We start from the raw sequence: 23,170 nt of genomic DNA on the forward strand, positions 1-23,170 counted from the left end.
GGTGAGGACCCAGGCTGAGCTATGGGATAAGTGATCCCTCCAGACCGATGGTCTTCCTGCCACCTCTGTGTCTTCCCTAACGAAGAGAGCTTTTCAGGAAGCTTTTCTGGCAATTCTTTCTCCTTTACTGTTCTCCCCCTCAGGTGTTTTTGTTCCCTTTTCCTCTGGCATTGCTGCTCTCCATGGAGACTCCTTTTCTTCCCAGGGCCTCCATTCCCCAGGCAATTATTTTGATTACTCAAGGGGAAAATTTGCATCTGCATTCATAGGGGTAATTATGGAAGTCATTAATGACAGGAGGGCTGGGCTCTTCGCTTCCTGTGGATAAGAAGCATCATTAGAGACCACCCCCATCCCCACACCGGAGGCCTGCTTAGGCCCTGCCTATCATGTAAATTTGTCATTTCCAGACCCCACTTTTGTTCACAAAATGTACCCCATCGTAGAACAAACAGGAAAAGTCTCAGTGAATAGTTGTGGAATGCATGAATGAATGAATCTTTAGGGGCGTGCAGATGCTTTGCTAGCCTGTCACGTTGCAAAGCTTATTAGATTTCTCCTCTGGGGATCACTGGCCGATGTGTGTGTAATGGGCCAACAAGGTCACAGAGGCCTTTCAGCTTTCAGCTTCAGAAGCCCATTGTCTGGATTTAGGAAAAACAGCCCAGCTGCCTTGGACCTGGACTGTTTAACTGACGTCAGGCCACACTAGGGAATGGCTTTTCAAAATGGCTTGCCTTCAATGCTTGTGGCATGCTAACGGAAAGCTTAGAAAAGCAGCTCACGCTCATTCCAGGAGCTCTTAGAACTGGCCCACCAATGACTAATCCAACATGGAAACTAGAGCGAGCAATTGTAACGGAGACAAGATGAACCCATTTTCCTGTTCACACGCAATCCCGTCATTCTAGCTAAAAGAGGGGCCCAGCATGGGCAGTGACATTGAGTCTATGACACATATTTAAGAATAAGCTGCATTCAAAAAATCTCAGGGGCTTAGCAATCTATTTCTCTGGAGATTGCGGCCCTAGCTGATTGATTTAAGGAGGCTGAGTGGTTCCTGATGAGAGCCCAAGGAAGGACTGGGCTGACACCCGAATGCTCACACTAACACCCACGCCATCTGCTCCATGAGTCTGTGGGTGCCAAAGAAATTAGGAGTGGTTTACACTGACCTAGAAGTTTGGGTCCACTTGGGATGGACCCAAGGTAGGAGGGAGAGAGGTTAGTTGTTCTTTAAACTGGATGCTTTGGACCAGGCTAGAGCTGAATTTAAATTTGCACACACCTGATCCAGGATATGGCAGGACCAGCATGACTCTGATCCTGTCCAGTGTATGACCTTGGCTAACCTCTCTGGTCATGTGGGAATAGAGGTGCCTGTGTGATTTCCCACACAGAGGCATCATAAGGTAACATGAGTGCTCTGAAAGTGAGTTTGATTGTATTGCAAAGGGAGTGGAAGCCCTCAGCCATTAGCCAGTCCACTTGTTATCCATGTTGAAATTAGGGAGGCCAATCACAGAAAACTAAAAGGAAACCCGCCAAGCCCAGCTGGTGTGGCTCAGTGATTGAGCATCGACCTATGAACCACGAAGTCACGGTTTGACTCCTGGTCAGGGGACATGCCAGGGCTGCAGGCTTGATCCACAGTTGTGGGGTGTGCAGGAGGCAGCCGATCAATGATTCTCTCTCATCAGTGATGTTTCTATCGCTCATTCCCTCTCCCTTCCTCTCTGAAATCAATAAAAATATATTTATATAAAAAATGAAACCTGTCAATTGGCATAAAGATACAGACACGTAGATTTACTGTGAAAATTCATTAGTTACATATTAAACCATCCCTGCAGGCCAAAAAAGGGGGACTAATTTTAAACAATTTTTTCTACCACCAAGTTTTCACCTCTGAAGAAATGTGTCAAGAAGGAAAATAATCATCAGACAAAATGAAAGTTCTACTCAATTAGAATAGAGTTGAGGGCAGGCACAGTGCCCTTGCTAAACACACGTACCATGAAGCAGTCTAGAGCACCTCTCAGCATCCTACATCAGGAGGCTTTTTTAAAAATAAATTTGTTCTAATCAAGTAATCTTGGACCTAATGTGATGGCTGTCATCAGTGCACTTAGTTCCATTAGTCACGAAGAGATTAAGGAATAGTAATTTATACATAGGATGCTATCTTTCAAGTAGTTTATCTTGGGAGAAAATGTGGATTCACTTGAAACATTGCATTCTTCAGGCGTATCAGATAACAGAGGGTTTAATGATTATTAATTTTTCGGATTGTATCCTCATTTCTGAGAGCAAGGGGGCATGTCAGAGAGAAGATCGTGGCTCACTCTTTCCTGGATCTTCTCGGGAGAAATGACCTCCCCTTCCGTGGCTGGCATTACTAGGCAGTTTATGATGTGAGAAGGCAATTATCCTCACCTCTGATCCAGAGTGTAGGACTACACTTATTACTTTAATAATTATTATCAATTCACTTTGCAAAAAATGCAGCTTTTTTTGTTTTGTTTTGTTTGTTTGTTTGTTTGTTGAAAGCCAAATTGCTATTTAGATGTCTAGATGCTTAAGGTTTTACACAAGAAATTAAGAGACCATGTGTTCATAAGTTATCTTGCTGCTGGGATTGTTCTTTTTCCTCTTCCCCCGCCCCTCCCCTCCCTCTCCTGGTGCCTTCATTTCAGCACTTTAGAAACTGGATCCTTTGCCTTCATTTCAGGCTTCATTTGTTCCTGCTGTTTAATTCACACCTGATGTCCTTCAAGTTATTTCTCTAAGCACCAAGCGGCTGCACCATGCTGGTGAGGAAGCTTCAGATGGAAGAGGAGCAGCAGGAACTGATGAAGCATGAGAGAAACATTTTTGTGTAAACGTGGCTGATGATCATCATCTTAATAAAAATGCCACAGGAAAGGAGACAAAAAGGATGGTACTGAACAATATTTAGAGATCAAGCTTACCTCAACTTACTGGCTGATATTTTGTAATTCCCACCAATTGATGAAATGAAAAGCCCACTCCTTTTGATAGCTTGAGAATACACCAATAATTCATATTCTTGGTTTATTTGTTTTTCTCAAATTAAAGTGTCATTGCCAACTGAATGAGTCTCATCTTGGGTGATGAGGACTAGGCATGTGTCCTTGTCAGCTTTCAACTTTCTAAAGAGGAAAAGGTTCCCTGCCCAGCTCACCCATCACACTCCCTTAATGGGATAAAAACTAACCTGGGGCCTCATTCCAGGGAGCTACTCACAGAGAACATTCAGCTGGGGTAAATAGTATTATGGAGGTTGGCCTGCAGAGCATGCTGTCCAGCCATCCCAGGAGACCATCTGAGCGTTATTTCTGCATGAAGCTTCTTTCTATTTCACCTGCCTTTTTTTCCCAGGATGGATTTAAAGAAGAGCCTATAAAATCATGATGGACTATATTGTTTGACTCTCAAGCTCCCTCTTTTTCTAGTTAGCCATCCTCCTCTCTTAAATGCTTACGGCAATTTATTTTACTTTGAATTTATAAACAAGCATAAGGGACTCGTGGGTGTGGAGATGGTTCAGACCTCTTTACCCAGTTCCAAGCAAGAGCCCGTTCTGTGGTCTAATCCTGGCATGTCTCACCCCCACTGACCTAGTTATCTGCTTGTTCCTATGGGATTGAACCTGTCGCATGTTTGTGTTGGCTGCTTAGAAAGCTTAGAGCCAAATTTGTGGGACCTTTCCCATCTGTATAGGCCATCAGGGCATGATGACTTCCTTCCTATTGCTTCCTTCCCCATTTCCTTCGTCAAGTTTTCCTCATGTACCCTTTTAGCAGTTGGACTTTCCTAGCATGTCCAGCTGGCTCTAGGCATTGCCTCCTGTGGGAGATAAAGGAGACCAGATGCGAAGTCATTGATTTGTGACATTTAAGTTAAGAATCTGGTCAAAATGAAAAAGAAAAAAAATCTTCGGCCTTTCCAGCCACTTACACTTAAACATACACAATGCCCTTAGAAGGCTACAGTAGGTCCAGCCAGTACTGCACACCACTAGGTACAGAGTTTGTGTTTCTGAGAGAGGAGTCATCATCCACAGTTAAATTCTGAAGTCAACCAAAAAATCATACAAAGGAGAAACCGTACTTCTGTAGTTTTTTAAAAAAGACTTATAACTAGAGGTTACCCCTTTGAAATGTCAAAAATAAGTGATCATGATGGGTTTTTCCTTTTTTGTTCTCCAAACATACACTTTTAGATTCAGTTAATGTGCACAGTGATCAATCAGTGGGTAAAAGCCAAGAGTTGAGAGAAAACAACAACAAAACACTTCTTAAATATCAGATTTGTGCCATACAAAGCAACATGGATTTGTTTTCTAGATAAATGAACATTCAGAGCAAACTGGCTTAAAAGAAAAAAATATAATGAATTTTAGTATATTCTTACCCATTGTAGAATGCAGATATGTAGATATAGCTTTAAAGAAACTTAATCTTCTTGGCCAGTATGGCTCAGTGGTTGATTATCAACCCATGAAACAGGAGGTCATGGATCAGGGCACCTGCCTGGGTTGCGGGCTCAGTTTCCAGTGTGGAGTGTGCAGGAGGCAGCCGATCAATGATTCCCTCTCATCATTGATGTTTCTATCTCTCTCTCCCTCTCCCTTCCTCTCTGAAATTAAACAGTATATATATTTTTTTAAAAAGAAAATTTAATCTTGGGTAAGGGCTTTTCAATTTGGAAATCAATTATTAACACATCACAATAAGATTCAGTTTGTGTTTTTAGTAGACACTCGGCAGATCTACACACGCTCACCTTTGCTCTCCACATCAGCCATAACTTAAAGACATCAACATGGCGTCCACACTGCAAGGCCTTGTCTCCAGTGTCATAAGACAGGTCGTAGTGTTTATCTTGCTGGAAGAGGTAGGAGGCGTGCATCTGGTTGCAACTCTGCATCAATCCCTAAAAGAGGAGAGAAAACTTAGGAAACTATTGACTTTCTCAGTATTCTATTAGAGTAACTCTGTGATGGAAATTATTAAGGAAAAATAAAAGAGAGATACCTTGACTATCCTAGAGAAAAAAAAAACACAGTAAGAATCAAATGGAAAAAAAGTGGGACCAATGTCTGGACAGGACGGGCTGTGCTAAGTCAACTCTGTGGGATAAATGGCTCAGTGTCAGATACCATCAGAGTTTAATCAGGGAAGGCATTTAAAAAATCACAATCAGAGTGTAATGTTCATACTTTGGGAGAACATCCTGATATTCTGATTTTGTTGCAAGTATAATATTTTGGGAACTCTTTGGTTCTGCAAAATATTATTAGTATGATTCTTCTATGGTTTCATTCCTATTAGTTCAAATACTTTATCATTTAGGTGTTAAGGTTGAATTCTCTTTGGAAACCATAGCTTTTAAGATAGTTCACTGCTATCATTTTTATATGCTGGAATCAAAAAGAAATAAAAACATTATTACTCTGTGATTTCTTAAATAACCAATATGTCAAATGTCATGTCATGCTCTCAAGAGTGGTTAGTGTGTCTGTACTGTATTTTCATATTCAATTGTGTATGGAAGTTACAGCAGAAAGTCTCACTGTAGATGACCATTAAAGCTCCTTGGTCACCATAAGCTTACTGTGGAAAATGGGTGGCAAAGTGATTGAACTTTTCCAAAGGACGGTGAATGAATCATCCTCTCTGACTAAGACAGCACTGCCTGTCTCCTCATTAGAAACCCCACCACGTTTCAGTTTGTCATGAGCCACATGAATCCCTTGACTCTTGCATCATCCACAGCATAACTGTGATTTGGCATTTTTTTCTCTTGTGACTCATGACCAGAGAAAAGACAAAAACGTGATCATTTAGTAGAAGATAGCAGTGAGAACCCTTTTAAAAAATTATCCAAACTAAAACAAAATGCATTGCAGCTAAGATCTTAACTAGAGCTCAGCCTTGTGGTTTAGGCTTCATATTTAGTGGACTAAATTACTTTTATTTTTTGAGACTAAAGGAAATTACACAATATAATTGAAATAGGGCAGTAGAAAGACAGAGAATTTGAAAATGAAAATTCACTTGACCAACAAAGTAAAAAATTACTTCAGGTGATTCTGTTTTGTTTCATGGTCACAGAAACTTGGCACCAACCTTTCTCTGCCCTACAAGCTTGCATAAAGGTTCCATCAGTCCTAAGGGAGCCATCCCAGAGCGTGGAATTATAGATGGATCAGACCAGCTTCTCCTGGGATAGGAAAGGTCACTCAGAGCAAATGACCTCTAAAAGGTCAGAGAGCCCTAGTCTCCTTGTGTAAAAGGATAAGTAGAAGTGATGTTGTTTTTCACATAAAGGGCCTTAGTCAGATAGTATCCTGGTTCTGGGCCATTACAAAGTTATAAACTATTATGTCCCAAACTATGATAAATACATGAATAGGTGTTGTGCTGTAAACTAGTTACTGTCAAAAAGATTCCCATGGTCAAATAAGCATAGGAAATTCTATATCATAAATCCCTTATTTTCAGATATTTGCATATTAAAGGCTCTGATATGCCCAGAAATAATTAAACTTGTTTTTAACTCTTTAACCCAATGCATCACAAGCTTTTTGAAGACTAAGAATTCTCTTACCGCAAAATATGTAGAATGCCATCATTCCTTGGTTCCCAGCAAAGGCAATGCTGTCACAGCATCATAGATTTGGAAGGAATCCTGAAGCTATGAATCTATTCCTTCCCAATGAGGGTATCCTTCCTGTCCTCTTACTAATAAGTGATTGTCCAACCTCATTCAATCACCTCCCCTGATGAGGCACTTATTTCTACATAAAGCATTCATTACTTTTTTGGGCAGTTTAATTTTCAGAAAAGCATTCCTTTTATTGACCCCCAACTCAGATGTAAAATCATGGTGTATTCTAATTTTGCCACCAAATCTGTACCAAGCAGTGTTACTAATCCAGTTCCCTGAAACCTCAAGAGAAAAACAAAATCTCTTCCACGTGAGAGTAATTTAAACACAGGCTATCTTCTCAGGTCCTTCCTTCCTTCCTTCCTTCCTTCCTTCCTTCCTTCCTTCCTTCCTTCCTTCCTTCCTTCCTTCCTTCCTTCCTTCCTTCATTTAAACATCCTTAGTTCTTGCAAACCCTTCTTTTACATGCTTACCAAGTGTTCTCTACTATTCAAGCTCTAGCTTGATAGGGTCCCATATACCATTTGGCACAAACATAAGCAAACCCCGCCAGGTGTGTTTTAACAAGAAGACGTGGAGGACTACCTCATCCTGAATCTTCACTCTTTCATGCCATTAATGTTTTGTGGACAGTAATTCTCTTGACCCATCATTAACCCCACAGATTACAACCTAATGTCCTAGGCTTTTTCACAAGTAGAACAATTTAGCCACGTGTAACACATGACTGTCTTGTCTAGTCAAATTGTAACCAGACTATCCTAGGGCATAAGAACAGGCCTTACAATTATCCTCATTAACAATTCCCCTTTTGGGATCTAACTCACTGTTCCAGCCTGTAAAATCATCCGTGTTCTGATTCTGTCACTGCACACATTTACTTTATGAGACCCCATAGATGGACTGGGCTACCAGTCAGAATGACGTACCTCTTCCCTAACCAGGAGAGCGGAGCACTGCAAAGGGACGCCCATCATCTTGTGTGGATTCCATGTCACAGAGTTGGCCCTAAGGAAAACAAGTCGTCTTAAGAGGTGGCATCATGACAAGCTCAGACTGCTTCCCTGTGCCTGGGCAACAGAGCTTCGGGGTTCTTGGCACTGTTTTTCAGACGCCAGGAAGACACTACGTTTGCAAAAGAACCAGCAGGTCTATATCCTTTTCTCTTTTCCATCGAGGCATTCATTTGACTTCCAAGGTGGTCTGAGAGCCCCTTCAAATGACTGGAATCATCCAGTCCAGGGGCCCCCTTTTGGCTACCAAGGAGCAGAGCAGCAGGCAAGTGAAGGAGCTGCCATGGTGCAGGTCTCCCCTGTCCCTGCTCCAGACACAGTGGTGGCCTGGAGTTCAGATCCATGGCTCTTTCCACTGCTGAATTTTGACCTTTTCCCAACCCAGTTTCTCCTCCTTCTGATTCAACTGATTACCAAATTTCTCAAATGTGTCATTTCATACTAGCTTTTAACTCATCCCTGCTTCCATTTCTTCTTGAATCCAGAGTTATCCTTCCAAACTGCAAGTGAGACACACTAGAGCTCCAACAGCAGCTTTTAATCAACTTGGTTTCAACACACTGGAGAAATACAATGCTCTTCCATCATCAGTATTAGTGGTTCTCAGCTCAGGGATTTATGCTGTTTGAAAAGTCTAAGCCATAGTCCTCTTTCAGATTCCTTTAATAATAAGAATTGTTATTATTATTTTAATCTAGATACAGCAATCATGTCTTAACTGACTCTCGGTTTCCATTTTATCCTCCACCCAGCTCCATAGTTACCTCTTAGCTGTTTATGGCCCTCTCCTCTTTCTAAATTGTTGACAACTTCCTTTTGCCTCCAGCCCAAATTCAAATGACAGGGTATAGTTATGATACCCGCATGGCATCTAATGTGTTTGATCTTGTCCTTTCACTTTCTTGTACCCATTTCCATCACACCAGACTTTTTTTTTTTTTTTTTTTTCTCAGAGAATTCTGAGCTTCTGGTCCAAGGTCTCTTAATGTGATTTCTTCTCTTTGAATGGCACCTCCCTTTGACTCACTTGGCTAAATTTTACTTATTCTTTAAGGCCTGGATCAAGTCTTATCTCTGTATCTTTCTTGGACTTCATTTAATTTGTCTCCCTCACTTCAACTTTACTGCTCCAACCACCTCCTCCTCTGCCGGAAGTTGATTCCAGCATGTCATAAATGCAAGACGTTTCATCAAAAGGTTGATGGAACTTGGGAATGCAGCAGGGCTGAATCACATGTTATTGCCTGTTGGAAACAGCTGAGGGCATTTCCCCAAACCTGAAAAGGATGCATAAATGATTACTTGCTGCCAGACAGCTGAGGGCATTTCAATCTACATGTTATTGCCTCCTGCTGGCCAAACACCTGAACAGCTGAAAGCAGTTTCTCCCAAACCTGATAATCTTACTGTATACCAAACCTTAACCTTTGATATGTTTATCTGCTTCAGGGCAATCTGTGTAAATAAAAAGCTCTGGGTCCAGAGAGACAGGAGGACTTGCTTTCTTTAGCTAAGTCTCCTCTGGCTCCCCAAAATGCCTTCCAAAATTATGTTTCATCTCCAGACTCTTTATTAATTTACCGCAGTCCTTCTCCAGATTCCTTAACACTTCTAGATGCTGGATAAGACCCCCGACACTCCTCCAGTTCCCAGGAAAAGCAGTTGTCCCTCAGTGAGTTCCTACTGCTCACTTTCTATGCTTTCCAGGCAAGTGAGTCCCTGTGTACAACTTCTGAAAAGCTGCATGTGACCTTGGTATAAAGAGACTCGCAGAAGGAGGAGAGTAGCAGTACCATCCATGACAGCTGCTGTGAGCACTGCCCCCCTTGCTGAACAAAAGACTTGGGCTCACCTTGTGCCCAGCACCCGAGGTGCAAAAACCTTGAGGAGAAATGAGAAGCTGGGAAAGATCTGGCTCATCTATTGGATGAATGGCAGGCTCAGCGGCCAGTCAGAAAGAACACTTACTGGCCTGGGATCTTATCTGATCAGTGAATAGTCCAGCTCTTCTTCTTGGCTGGAACTGAGGCAAGAAGCATAGGCAGTTCATGGCCAGATGGAAAGAGGGCTAAATGACTTCAGGACCAGAATCAAGGAACCTGGGCTCTAAGCAGTAGGTAATAGTGGTTAAGGGAGCCAGCTTGGGAGACAATCTGTATTTGCATATAGGTTCTATCACTTCCTAGCTATGTGATCTTGAGCAAGTTAGTCAATCTCTCTATGCCTAGATTTCCTTGTCTGTAAATAGAATAATAGTACAGTAAAGTGCTTAGAACTGTCTCTGACATACCATAAGCATTAAATAAGGTTGGCTTTTGCTATTAATTTCAGTTTTATTATTTATGAGCTTGTAACAGTGGGTACATAGATGCTTCCATTCTATAATATTGGACAGCTATATACCTCTTCCTGAGGAAACTCAGCCGTCAGTAATGACTCTAATGGAAAAGAAGACAGCTGTTCTCCATTGCTCTGACTGTGGGTGTTTATGCAGTGGCCAATGCGTCTTTTTAGACTAGGAGGTACCCAAGCCCACAGCTACCTGTCACTGTCCTGCTCTGTTCCAGAGGGGCTGCCTCATAAAGACAGCAAAACGCTGAGCAGAGTGATTCAATGACGCAGCCTTAATTTATTGGAGAAATGTTAGCAATTTATAAAAAACACCCTTGGGTTTATTTCAAAATGTTCTGCCCTTGGATTCAGACAAGTGGTGTCTGTGACTTTTCACAAGTTTACAGAACTGAGTCCCCTAGGGCTGTTTTCAGACGTAGCCAGGTGCCCTCATTTGCACCTCAAACTCAGCAGACCCCAAAGGACCTCTTTCACTGGCTCCTCCCATCCTTCCAGACCTCATCTTTCTCCTTTAATCTTCTATGCCTCATTCCCTGCTCCATTTTCCTCCCAGGCATCCAGCCCCCAAACCTGTGAGACTTTGGTTTCATTCTCTTCTTCCTGGTCCCCTGACAGCGCTCCTTGCAGTTATCTTTCCCCACCTCCTGGGTTCAACTGCTTTCTTCCCCAGTCCAAGAAATGTCATGCTTTCTGTGCGTAATAGAGGCTCAGGGTTGAGCCTGACTTGGTTCTGTGGGCAGGCGCACTGGACAGGACTTGCAGACACTCTGCTAGCTTCCTAGGCACTGCCAGGACTCCATCACAGTCTCCAGGCAACTCATCTGAACTTTCTCCAAGGACCCTTTCAAGCCTGCAAGTCCATGCTCATCATCTTGCTGTACTTCTTCCATTTCTGCCTGATAAAGCTCTGATGCCCACCCCTGTCCAGGAGGAATCTTTCCTCCCCGGTCCCTCCACACAGCTCGCTTGTCTGTATGTTGGGCCTTTACTTTCTCTGCCTTGAATTTTAATCCATTGTTGATTGTCAGTCTTCCCTGATGGAGTCTCAGCCCCTTGAAGAGGCTTCCTATCATATTCATTCTTGTGCTCTCATGGAGCCTAGTGCGAGGCTTGCATACGGCGGAGGTTCTGCAACTAGTGAGTTGAATTTCGGAACCACTGACTCTTGGAGGGAAGTGAGGGCAAAATTGGTAACAGGGCATAAGCTGCGCCGGAACTTTCAGCTAGGCCAGAGAGCCTTGAGAGCGGACCCCAGCGGTGGATTCATGTAAGTGCGCAGCAGCCTGCTGGGGGAGGGTTAAAGTCAGTTTACACCTAGCTGGCTTGGCTCAGTGGCTGAGCTTCAACCTATGAACCAGGAGGTCATGGTTCAGGGCACATTCCCGGGTTGTGGGCTCAATCTCCAGTGGGGGGGGGGGGGGGGGGCGAGAGGCAGCTGATCAGTGATTCTCTCTCATCATTGATGTTTCTATTGCTCTCTCCTTCTCCCTTCCTCTCTGAAGTCAATGGAGGTGTATTTTTTTTTTAAAGTAGTCCGTTTACAGTGCACAGAAACAGACTGCGGAGCCTCGGGGCTCTTGGCACGCACTCTCAGTGACACCATCTCTAGCCATTTGCACAGTGCTAGCGAGGAAGAGGATTGCTTTCTGAGAATTGGGCTGGTTTTTGAAGGGGATGCCAGGCAGGGCTCTGGGAGCTTGTACCATGCTGTTATGAGGACAGCACGCTGGGACCCCTGTGACCACAAGGAAACCTCTGGATTTGGGGACAAAAATCAACTATCGATTTCCTCCACTTTAGCGTGAGTCCTAATCCTCGGGAAAACACGATACTCCAAGTGAGGCCAAGTTCTTTCCTAAATGTGTGCCCATGCACATTCGGCCCAGGGGTTTCCACGGGCCCTGCAACCTTCGTCACCAACAAAAGTGTGTTTTGGCTGATGATAAGTCAGCAAGCTGGATCACCTCAGATAAATGGAGGGAATTGAAGGGATTCTGATTAAAGCAAAACACCATCAGTCCCTCGTTTTTAGGACTTCATTTCTGGCTGTTCCACTGAGTAGAGTTCATTACAGCACAGTCACAAGAACTGCGGCAGTGGCAGAGGACTCTGTTCCATGGCGAGTGTTTTAAGTTTTCCTCTCAAATAACAGTCTTTAGTGCAAAGGTGTGTGGGTGTGTTTTTCCCAGGCTCAGGGGAGGTAATTTAGCAGCTTTTAAGTCATCATCAGCGTAGGATGCTGCATGGTTTTTAAGCACTTAGAGTCCCAGGTGGCATTAAAGGTAGAATAACAGATGCTCACTTTTTGTGCCAGTCACACAAAGAAACTCAGAAAAGAGAAGGTACTGTGTACAGGACACTTCTGTCGAAATCACATGAATTTAATTCCTGTTCTAATCATTTAAACAGGCACCTCCCCAATTGTTCCCTTTTGTTCATGGCCTCTCCCTGTTTAGTTCATCGCCTCCTCCTTAAGCTTTGGGTTTTGAGCAGATCTTCATGATGAGGAATGAGGCCGGTGAGAGCCCTGAAGGACCAGAAGCAGAGGCTAGAAGTGGCTCATTGTAGGAAGGCACAGGCCTGTCCTTATCACCCCACACCCACAGGCACCTGCAATCAGAGCAAGGGCAGCGACTCAGGACAGCGACCCTGCTGGTCTATCTCGAGTCTTCCCAGTCTTCTCTTCACTAAGCAGGCAGGGTGCCCTGACTCTGCCTCAGCAACCCCACTCCTCTGTCTACTCCTAGATTCCCTGGGTATTGGTCTGGCCTGGCTGCTCTGCAGGACCAGTGCTGACAGATGCTCCCGAGTGCCATGAGCCTGTCTCCTCATCCTGGAACAGAAATTGTGCCAAGCTGTCTGGGGGCAGAGCCAGTGGAAAGCTTTTCCTGGGCGGCATCTGGCGACTTGTCAGGGCACGCTGGGAGTTTGGCAGCCTCCAATGAATTCAGGCCTGCTCAGTTGCCTGGAGTGTCAGAGCTCACCACCACAGTTGACCTGCGGTGTCCTGATGGGAGAACAGGGAACGCTGAGCTCCCTTTGCACGTGGTCCAGAGCCCAAGGCTGGTTTTTTTATCCTATGGTTTTTGTTTCCTTTTTGCTGTGGATCTGAATATGCTTTACACGAATCAAATAATATCTCTTTTGTGTTTTATAACTTTTTTCTCAATGACTTACTGCTTAGTTTCTGAATAAAGGTGCTTTGCAGCATCCCTCAGAGTTATATCAGAAAAAAAAAATACCATGGGAATAAAAGCATATTCCACTTTAAGCAAAGTGGCCATTGAAACCCAAATACGTCATAAATTACAAGGTGTTTGTTTGCTTTGCTAAATTACTTACTGGTTTCTTTAAAGCAGTGGATGTTATCCTTTATGGAACCCAAAAGCCATAAATCTCCCTAGGAAAGTTTTAAACAATTTGGGTGGTTGGTTCAGAGATCCTAGGAAGGTCATTCCTGATTTCTCTGGTGAACCGTGGGCCCCAGTTGGGAATCTGTGTGTCTGAGAGATGTTCCCCCCTGCGTCATTAGATATGGGCTCTGGTTTCTTTTTGTTGATTACACATGGTGTTTACACATATATGAACACACAAGGCAAGGCACACAAGGACTGCACAGAATGGGCTCACCTGTATACAACAGCTCTTAGAAACCGGGTGTAACTTGCTTTCAACATTTAGCTTTCACACTTAACATCGTGAACAAGAAAAATGTGTGTACCTCTCCACGCCGCTCAGTTTCCACTTGTGTTTTTGGGACATCAGCAATCCCCCACCCCAAGCGGCCTGGAAAAGGAAGATCGTACAAGGAAAAAGGTAGAAGTTTTTCATTGCTTAAATTTCTATGGTTTGGTGTCTTTCAGAACAGTGAGCGTCTCCTTGACCCCAGGCAACTTAGGGGTTGGCCACCTTCTAGCACTAGATTTTCAAAGTTTAACTTAGGGGCTATTCTAAGGTCTCAGACTCCATCCCGCATTTATATGGGGGTAAGGAGCCACAGTGGGGCCACCTTCCCTCAGTCTGCAAGAGAAAGAGACAGATTCTCCCCACAGCACATCACCAGCACTCAGTCCTAGTAAAGCTCCTCATCTCAGAGCAAGAAAACCTATTATCTGCACAGTGTAGAGTCGAGAACATGGGCTGGGGACCCTTTAAACATCTTCCAAGTTGCAAGGAAAACTCTTTTGACAATTCCGAATGAATCCAGAGGGAGGACGCGGCTTCACAATCCAATTCCACTGCTGTGTAATTTTGGATAAACTAATTTCTCTGTCAAAAGCAAAACAAACAAACAAAAAACCTACCACCAAAAAAGCAAGCAGGAGAGATTTGTACCAGTCAATTAATTGAGCAATTAGAACATGGCCCTTACATTTTTTTCTCAAGTTTTAAGATTTGAATTGGTAGAGTAATCTTTAAAAATAGGATGTCAAGATAGAGATTCATTGGAAGATACTAACCTTCTTTGTGGGTAAAAATATTCCTGGGATTATTTTAAAGGAAAAAAAAACCACCACTGTTAGGGTATAATTGTTCCCCCTGCCTTGTTGTAATTTCAGTTCTTTTGCACTTTAAAAAATTACCCAATTTTCCAAATGTGTAATCTTTTAAGATTTTTAGCTTAATTATAGAATGTATAAAAATTAAAGAGAATAAGTAGTAAACTTGATATGTTTCAAAGAAAGCTAATACAATTGGTTAAAAGACCTCCCAGCTCTGTTGTAATTATAATCCTAAAAGAAAGACCACAGCATCTGCTAGCTTAGGACACACGGACATTGCTATTTTTAAAGCAGTCAGGGTAATTGTCTTCCTGAGTCGGCTAGCAAGGTTTAACGGACCTCCAGTTCCGAAACCAGGTCACTGAAGGTACTCAAGTTGTTCAACCTTTTCTCAGTGTCTTCATGTGTAAAACGAAGGGGTCTCTGGTAGCCTAATGCACAACAACCACATTGTGAATCAGGGAAGGAAAAGAAGTTTGGTAATTACTATGCAGACTATACCTCTGGAATAATAGAAATTTACCTAGCTTAGCCTTTGAATGTTTTCTGCTCCTAAAGAGAGGGGAAATAATTTGCTCTGAATACTTATCATAAAGCCAAGATGGCCTAAAGTCAGTGCTACTCACCAACATTCTTGCACCAGAATCAGCTTATGCTTCCTTCACTGAGAAAGCCACATAATAATAATAATAATAATAATAATAATAATAATAAAATGTCAGCTTTACCAAATACTGTGCTTAACGATATTTTGACACCAACTCTTTATCTCATCCTGGATCATTAACAGTTTGCAGATAACAGCTAATCTTGAGCCACATTTTGAAAAATACTGGCCTAAATGTAAATCCCTGCAATTTGTCCTTCTAAAAATAGACAGTTTTTCATTTGAAAATCTTTTCGTGGGCTTTTTTTTTTTTTTTTTTTTTTTTTTTTAGTGTGACTAAGCCTAGAGTCAAAATTCTCGCATCTAGTTTATCTTCTTAGCTGATCAAGCTAAGAAATTGGAAATGTGGTGGCAGATATTTCTTAGCAAGCTGTCAAGTCTGCTTTCTTCTCAGTATATGCAAATACTTGATTTGAGTTTTTTGAGCCTTTGGGTTTCCTATATAAATGCAATTCCTGTTTGTCCATTTGAGCATTCTTGCAAGGCAGTAAGCTCTGCATGTGTGTGCTGTGTGCTGTGTGTGTACAAAGGACATTGTGGCTCAATGGATTAAGAACTAAGTGCTCAGCTCAGGTACTGGCCAAAGAAATAAAAATATTATCATGTCGGGAACATTAAGGCATAATCAACCTCAGACTGCTTCCAGTGAATTTGTATATTTTGTCAATTATGAGCTATTTTGACTTTGCAGTTATTAAAAGCTGAACTATCACCATTTGAAAATAAGGTCTGAGAGAGAGAGAGAGAGAGAGAGAGAGAGAGAGAGAGCCCCAGGTGAAAATGCACAAGGACATTTTAGTGGCAGGCCTATGGGATACTTACATCCACATGCATCCAGATTTTATACTTTTTGCAAATGTCAGCGACAGCTAAGAGGGGATCAAATGCTCCATACACGGTGGTCCCAGCTGTGGCACTCACAAGGAAAGGGACAAATCCCTATGCAAATGAGAAAGCCCCAAGACATGTAAAACATGGGTTCAAAGATTCTTTAAAATAGCTGGCAAAAGCAAGGAAATCCCCCCTCTCATACAGGTGCATTTTTGGAGCCATCAGAAAGGCCATTGAAACCTCAGAGCCTGGTAGGAACAATGTTCACGCTCCAGGACTGGAGTTCTCCAGGCCATTCCTCTAGAACAAAAGACATTCTGATTCTTAGAAGAGGCTACACTGGACCCAGAGGGGAATACACTTTGTGGTGCTCACAGTCATTTATATTTTCTAGGGAGGTTTTCTGGCCTTTCCTCCTACCCTTTGCTAAATTTCTAGTCTTTCTTGTTCATAAAAGGACCTCTGAATTTAATAAATAAGCGGAAAAGAGAACAACGAGAAGGAACTCCAACCAGCTCATTACTCCTATTTGGAAAATCCTCAGATAACTTATTTGGAGTCTTAGAAAAGAGGATTCATGTGGAGCTAAACAATAACCTATGGCTTTTATGCGTGTTAGTAGTTCTCAGTCTGTCTGGCCCTGGCTAAATGAGAGTGATTGAAATAAGAAATAGCTGCAGAAGAATGACTCAAATAGATGAACATGTTACTCTACATGCTACAACATGATGTTACAGAGTCAGTCTGTAGGTGGCAGCAAAGACCTAATCTGTGATTTACGTTACAAAGAAGTTCTAGTACAAGAACAAGAGAAATCTCCCACTGCCAATTTATGGGGGGTGGGAGGTGGGGGAGGCATATAAATAGAAATAATTATTCCTGAGCTCATAATAATCAAAAGGTGTTACAGCGTTGAACTAGGAGCTGTAGGTTATATTCAGTGGACATTAAACTAAGAGAATTCTAGAAATAAGCTCTATGGCTTGCGAACCATCCAGGGATGTACATGACTTTCCAGAGCTTTGTGGGAATCTGTAACAGGTCTCTTGAACTTGTTACTTCTAAAAAGAGTTCTAAAATGGTTTCTGAAAAAGAAGGCGTTTGAAGAGCCAGGCATACCAGTATGTGTACAGGCAGGAAAAATGGCCCCTTTCCAATAACCTCACAGCAGTAACTGACACGCTGCATTAGCATTATGATATTTTCCACTTTCTGATCTTTCAAATGTGTCTGCTTGATGCCAAGCCTCTTCACACAAGAAGACAAATGCTTTGGAAACTTCTACAATATTATTGTGGATGTTATTTATTCAGCAACTTAGACCTTTAGAAAGCAGAGCCTACAACCCAGAGAAATAAGTAATGAGTAGATGCAAAATTCCATATTCTCATTAAAGCTGGGAGGTTGAGGTGCTGGTCCTCTTTTAAAAAATAAAACCAAAGTGTGTTCTCCACTGGATAGGACTACCAAGTTGTACCCTTAGCTTGTTATGGGCTAGATAAAGCTCCCTACAAAAACTTACTTTTTGTTTGGCTTCAAGGATCCTTCTTTCAAGGTCAGATGGGATCATTTTTCCCCTGAAAGGAAAAATAGATTACTGTATAGATTTACTTTGAATAATTTACTTTTTTGTCTTTGACAAGTGGCAACATGAGGGTAAAAATCCAACCCTAAACCGTTGATAATAATAATCAGTTTAAACAACTCTCATCTCTTTTCAGAAATAAATGCATTTCCTCCCTGAATGATGCAAGACTACAATTTCTGGCAAGTTCTGTGGACTCCCTCCTACCACTGTGCACTCGGCACAGACCCTGCTTTTTAGGTCATCCCTTAATTCAGTTAAAACAAGGCTGCTTTGGAGCAAGACATTTGGCAATGGAGGGAGAGTGCAGAAAAAGACTTGTATTTCATATCTTCTAATGAATGGACCTGCAACTTCACATACAGACAAAATACCAAGGCAAGAAAATCCATTCTGAAGCCTTTGAATGAAATATTAAGCCAAAAAGCTACCTAATTACATACTAAGTGCTAAAATCATGAAGCAGGCCAAGAACTCATAAACTCAAATTTGAAACAGGAATTGGAAGAAAACATCCTTTCATCCCCATAATGCTTCTTTCCTAAAATAAAAACACAAATAGCGCTTTGCTTGCTATAAAAGCCCACTATTATAACAACCAGAGGAGTTGATTTCTCCAAGAAGCCAGATGTAGCTAGATGTGTGATCTCAGTCAGGTTTCTTAATTTCCCTGTGTGTATTATTATTACTAACCCTAGAACATAGTGGTAATGATATCACTCATAGAGTTATGAGGATTTAATGAGTTAATAAATGCCAAGTATTTTAAAAGTGCTTGACATATGGGAAGCATTCCATGAATGTTAGCTTTTGTTGTTGGGATTGTTGGGATGTATTGTGACATTCCTACCTAAGACGTTTGGGGAAGCACAGGCAAAGGGCGGACAGAGTAGGTACAGAGCACCGGAGGAGTGACATATTCTTTCAACCATCACAGCTCTCTTGAGGTTGCTAGACCGGTTAAACTTTTCACAGCAAGGTCCTTGATCGAGGTGTGTGTGTTTTTAAAGAAATTTGGAGAAATAAATTATGAGGAGGAGGTTGTAACAATAAATGGTGGGAGGATGCTACTAGCATTTAGTGAGCAGCAAGAGGGGTATTAGTACTTGTCACTAGCTCAGTAGTCCCTCCGTGGCTGTCCCTGTGACTCCAGCTATAGCACAAGAATTGGGCTGCTTCATTAGATCTCCTAGTGTGATCATGCCTAAGGTTTTGCATATTGAAATGTTATTTTATTGTTATTGTGCTACCATATCTCCATTTAAAAACATAATTTGTGCATTATATAGTGAGCAGGTAAGTTATATGTTCTACCATTTTCATTTCAGGCTAATAAAGGAGGTGTTGCAAATAGTTGGAATGTGAAGCAGACATTAGGCCTGAAGGCATTGGGAACCACTGATTTATGCGAAGCTGTTTGCCAAAGAAAAGCAGTTAAAAGGCAATTACCTGGTGATGGTTATGGACAAGTTAACAGTGATTAGTCAGTCAGGGGGGCAGCGAACAAAGGCATTGAATGTACATTTGGTACAAAGGGTGCACTCCAACTCAGAGCAGCCACCTTTGGGGAACTTCTGTGCAACGGGGACAGGAGGAGGGACAGAGGGAGTGCCAAGGTGGGGAGGGCATCTCACTCCCTGTGTTTCTCTCTTCACTTCACCTCTCCTAGACCAGACTGCCAGAACACCTCACTCCTGCCCGGCTATAAGCAAAATGTTCACCTTTCAGAGGAAATGCAGATATTTATCTTTTATATGAAGTTCTAAGCACATTACATTTACTGTAGTGCCTTTGTAGTATATGGAAATTGAGAGAATTCCCAGAAATTGTTTATAAATCCCCAATTTTACCTGGTCTACTAAAACCAATCACTTGTCTGCCTTACAAAGTTTGAGGCGGACTAGCTTGACAATCGCTATCTCCTCATCTAATCACTGCTACATGGTTCTGTTAAGTTTAGGCATAAACTCAGTAAGGTGTCACAGATTAGGGCACATTAGAATTGGAAGGGGCTCAAACATGATTCTAGTTTAATTGTCTCCTTTTACAAATGAAAAAACAGGCCAAGAGAGGCAACGTGACTGCCCAAGATCAAAAGCTGATAAAAGGCTGGTTGTCACTAGAAATAAAATGAGCAGCTTCCGGCACAAACTCGAAGGGCCAAACATATAGTGAACCTATTTGGGAAGATTGGAGTCTTTTAGGGTAAGATAAACCCTTTAAGATAATATTTGAATTTCATGGATCAGAGGTGTCATTCAAGTCTTCCAGGAAAGCAGTGATGAACATACAGTTGTTCCATTTCTGTATCAGTGAGCTGTGGGGCAGCAGGACAAGGGGCAGGCTTGTCACATGCAATATGCCCCCTTCAGCCATGGGGATGCATTCCAAGACCTCCATTGGATAGAACCAAACCCTATATATATATACTATGTTTTTTCTTATACATACATGCCTATGAGAGAGTTTAATTTATAAATTTTAGGCACAGTAAGAAATAAACAACTAATAATAACATAGAACAATTAAGCAATATAGTGCAATAAAAGTTAAGTAAATATGGTCTCTCTCTCTCTCTCTCTCTGAAAACAGCTTATTGTCTGTATTCACCTTTTCACTTAAAGAAAGCACTTTATGGCTTCTCTTTGGTATCTGAATTGTCAACATTACTACTCTTACACATTGGGGCTATTATTAAGCAAAATAAAGGCACTCTGTCTTCCACTCCCATATTTGTTTTGTCCACTTCAGAACCCAGAGCCTGGCACACTGCAGGTGGCAGCTCAACATTCGTTGGAGGAGTGTGACTAGAAGGCAAAAGTTTAACTCAAGGATGATATTACTATGTTTACTTTATTCTTTGACCAGACAGCTAGTGTGGGGGCCTCTGGAGACAAAAATTTTCATCTTTCCATTTATCTTAGAATTGGCTGACTTTAGAACAATGGTTCTTAAATTTTAGTGCACATAAAAATCACCTGTGTGCACCTTTATTTATTTTTAATATTTATTTTTGTTAATTCTCATCTGAGGATATTTTCCCATTGATTTTTAGAGAGTGTGGAAGGGAGGGAGAGAGAGAGAAAAAAACAAAAAAACTAACCACATCGATGTAAGAGAGACACATCGACTGATTGCCTCCCACACGCACCCCAACCAGAGGCGAGATGGAGCCTGCAACTGAGGTATGTGCCCCTGACCAGAATGGAGCACGGGACCCTTCAGTCCAGGGGCCAACACTCTATCCTAAACTGGTTAGGACTGTGTGGGCCTTTAAAATGCAGATTCTTTGGCCCCGCTGTTAGGGATTTTGATTCAGTCAGTCGGTTATAAGACCCAGGAATTGATGAATCCCACAAGTATTTATTGAGCACTTAATATGTGCTAAACACTGGGGACCAGGGTAAACAGACCAGTTTCTACTCTCCAGGGCTTACATGCCAATAAGGGAGATATATAATAACATAGTTAGTAGACAAACATGCATAAGAATTTGCATTTCTAATAAGCACCCAGGGTGATGCTGAAGCAAGTAGACCTAGCTCCAAGAAATATTGTTTTAGAAATGGAACATTTAACCTGGTAGGCACTTAAATAACTGGTAACATACTAGCCAAGTACTTTCATGTGACCCATGGTTTTGAGCCAGCATGGCTTAGGGCAGCGAGCAGAAGGGGTTCCCCAATGTGGCCCTATGCGGCCCTGACTGCCCATGTGCTGTGGGTGAGTACATTGGGCGATGACCAGCAGGCTCTTCTGAGGATTAGGAGCTGTCTGGCCAGTTCTGGCTTTTCCAGCCCAGCATCTCTTGGTGCAGGGGAGCTTTGGATGGCAGCTGTCGCATCCTCTGTCTGTTCTAAAAGTATTTCTATGGCCAAAAGTTCTTTAATGTTTACACATTCAACCTTAGGCTCACAGGTAAGTGGTGACTGACTCTTTGTAATGCTGCTCTCTGTTAGTTGTTGGTATTTAAGAAAGCAACATTGAAGTGATGCCTCTTGAACCAGACTGCTGCTTTGAATGTTGTTGTTTTGCATTAAATTCCCAATTAGCAGTAGCTTTTGAAAATTCACATGATGCTATAGGGTCAGCTAACTGCATCAAGTTGCCTGTGGAAAATCCCACAATGCCAGCTAGAGCTGCCAGCAGGAAAAATCTTCTCCTTGTGGGAAGGGCAAAAAACATGGATTACATCATGTGTGGATTTTTGACTCAGATTCATGGCTCTGAAGGAGAAAGCTACCAACCCTACCTAAAGGAGCACGTTCCTGGAGAGTATGTACCTCCAGGTAAGCATTTAAATGAGAATGAGCACATATGGGGTGCTTGAGTCATTGGTGACCTGCTCATTGACCTGCTGAACTTGTAGTAATTCTACCAGCCTATCCTAAGTGAGGAGAGCTTGGCTCTGTTCACAGAGACAGGAGCGCAAAGAAGAAAGGATGTGTAAGTCCTTCCTGTTAGAAAGTGACTAATGTTATGATCACTGTTAATAGCAACAGAACAGCAGTGATAATGACTTACCAGTTTTAGGAAGAGTCACTGCACTATGCCTTAGATAAGGCTCCGAGAAGCAGCTGAATGTGGCTAAACATTTGAAATGTGGAGACAGAATAAGTGGGCTCCTGCTCCAGACCTTGTGCTAATTGTGTGTACTTGAAGCACTTATTTCTTCCTTGTACTCACCTGCCTCACAAGGTTTACATGAGGATCCAATAAAATAGTAAATATAAAACACTATAGGGCACTAAGTATAAAACTCTGCCTAGCATATAGCACCCACTCAATACATCTTAGATAATCTCATTGTACCATATTTTCTGGCGTACAAGACGACTTTTTAACCCAGGAAAATCTTCTATACGCCCAGTCGTCTTATACGCCCGAAAATACGGTAATAGTAATAGTACTAGCCTCATGTAACTTGTAGGATGTCACACAGGTGGTGGGAGGCAGGTGTTTAACTTAAGAGCTGTGTGACATCATAACCCAAATTCTTAGCACTATACAACAACTGTCTTTTCGAAGCATTTATGGGGTTTAAACGAAAATACCTACTACCTTGATTAACATGAGACTGTTCAGGTTGAGTTCTAGAATTGTAATGATGTAGATAACCTTTCCACTATGATTGTTTGGAAGCCCCATAAATTGAGTAGTTCCTTGGTCCCAATTCTTATTGCTATTAGCACTGATTAGTAAAATAAGGAAAACATATAACTCCTACTAAAACATATTGCTCTATCAATAAGGGGAAATGTCTGTGTGCTAGAAGGTGTGCTGACAATCTCTCATCACTTCTCCTAGTCCCCAAACTAACATCCCTCTTCTCTGAACTTGTTGGTAGAGAGAAGAAAAGGATCATGATAAATTGTTCAATTTATCATGTAAGAAACCATGCTTGGCTACTGTAAATAACTTTGTGACCAGGAGAAAATAAAAACTGCCATTACAGAACCTTAAAAATTAATGACATGGGAATACAACAGATAAAAATATGAGGCATCCTAAATCATCCTCAGAG

At 42.0% G+C, this 23,170-nt stretch overlaps 1 protein-coding gene across 1 annotated transcript in view; it reads right to left on the reverse strand.

The window, feature by feature from the left end:
- GAD2 (glutamate decarboxylase 2) overlaps nt 1-23,170 on the reverse strand; it is a gene marked incomplete at both ends in the record, with an annotated part of 65,539 nt that overhangs the window by 16,152 nt on the left and 26,217 nt on the right. Inside the window, 5 exons of the mRNA XM_079776634.1 lie at nt 4,810-4,959; nt 7,626-7,704; nt 13,783-13,847; nt 16,053-16,169; nt 17,584-17,638. Of these exons, the coding sequence (XP_079632760.1) occupies nt 4,810-4,959; nt 7,626-7,704; nt 13,783-13,847; nt 16,053-16,169; nt 17,584-17,638 (466 nt within the window). The remainder of the gene's footprint in view (nt 1-4,809; nt 4,960-7,625; nt 7,705-13,782; nt 13,848-16,052; nt 16,170-17,583; nt 17,639-23,170) is intronic.

This window comes from Cnephaeus nilssonii, assembly GCF_951640355.1.
Source record: "Cnephaeus nilssonii genome assembly, chromosome: 1".
Taxonomy (NCBI): Eukaryota; Metazoa; Chordata; class Mammalia; order Chiroptera; family Vespertilionidae; genus Cnephaeus; species Cnephaeus nilssonii.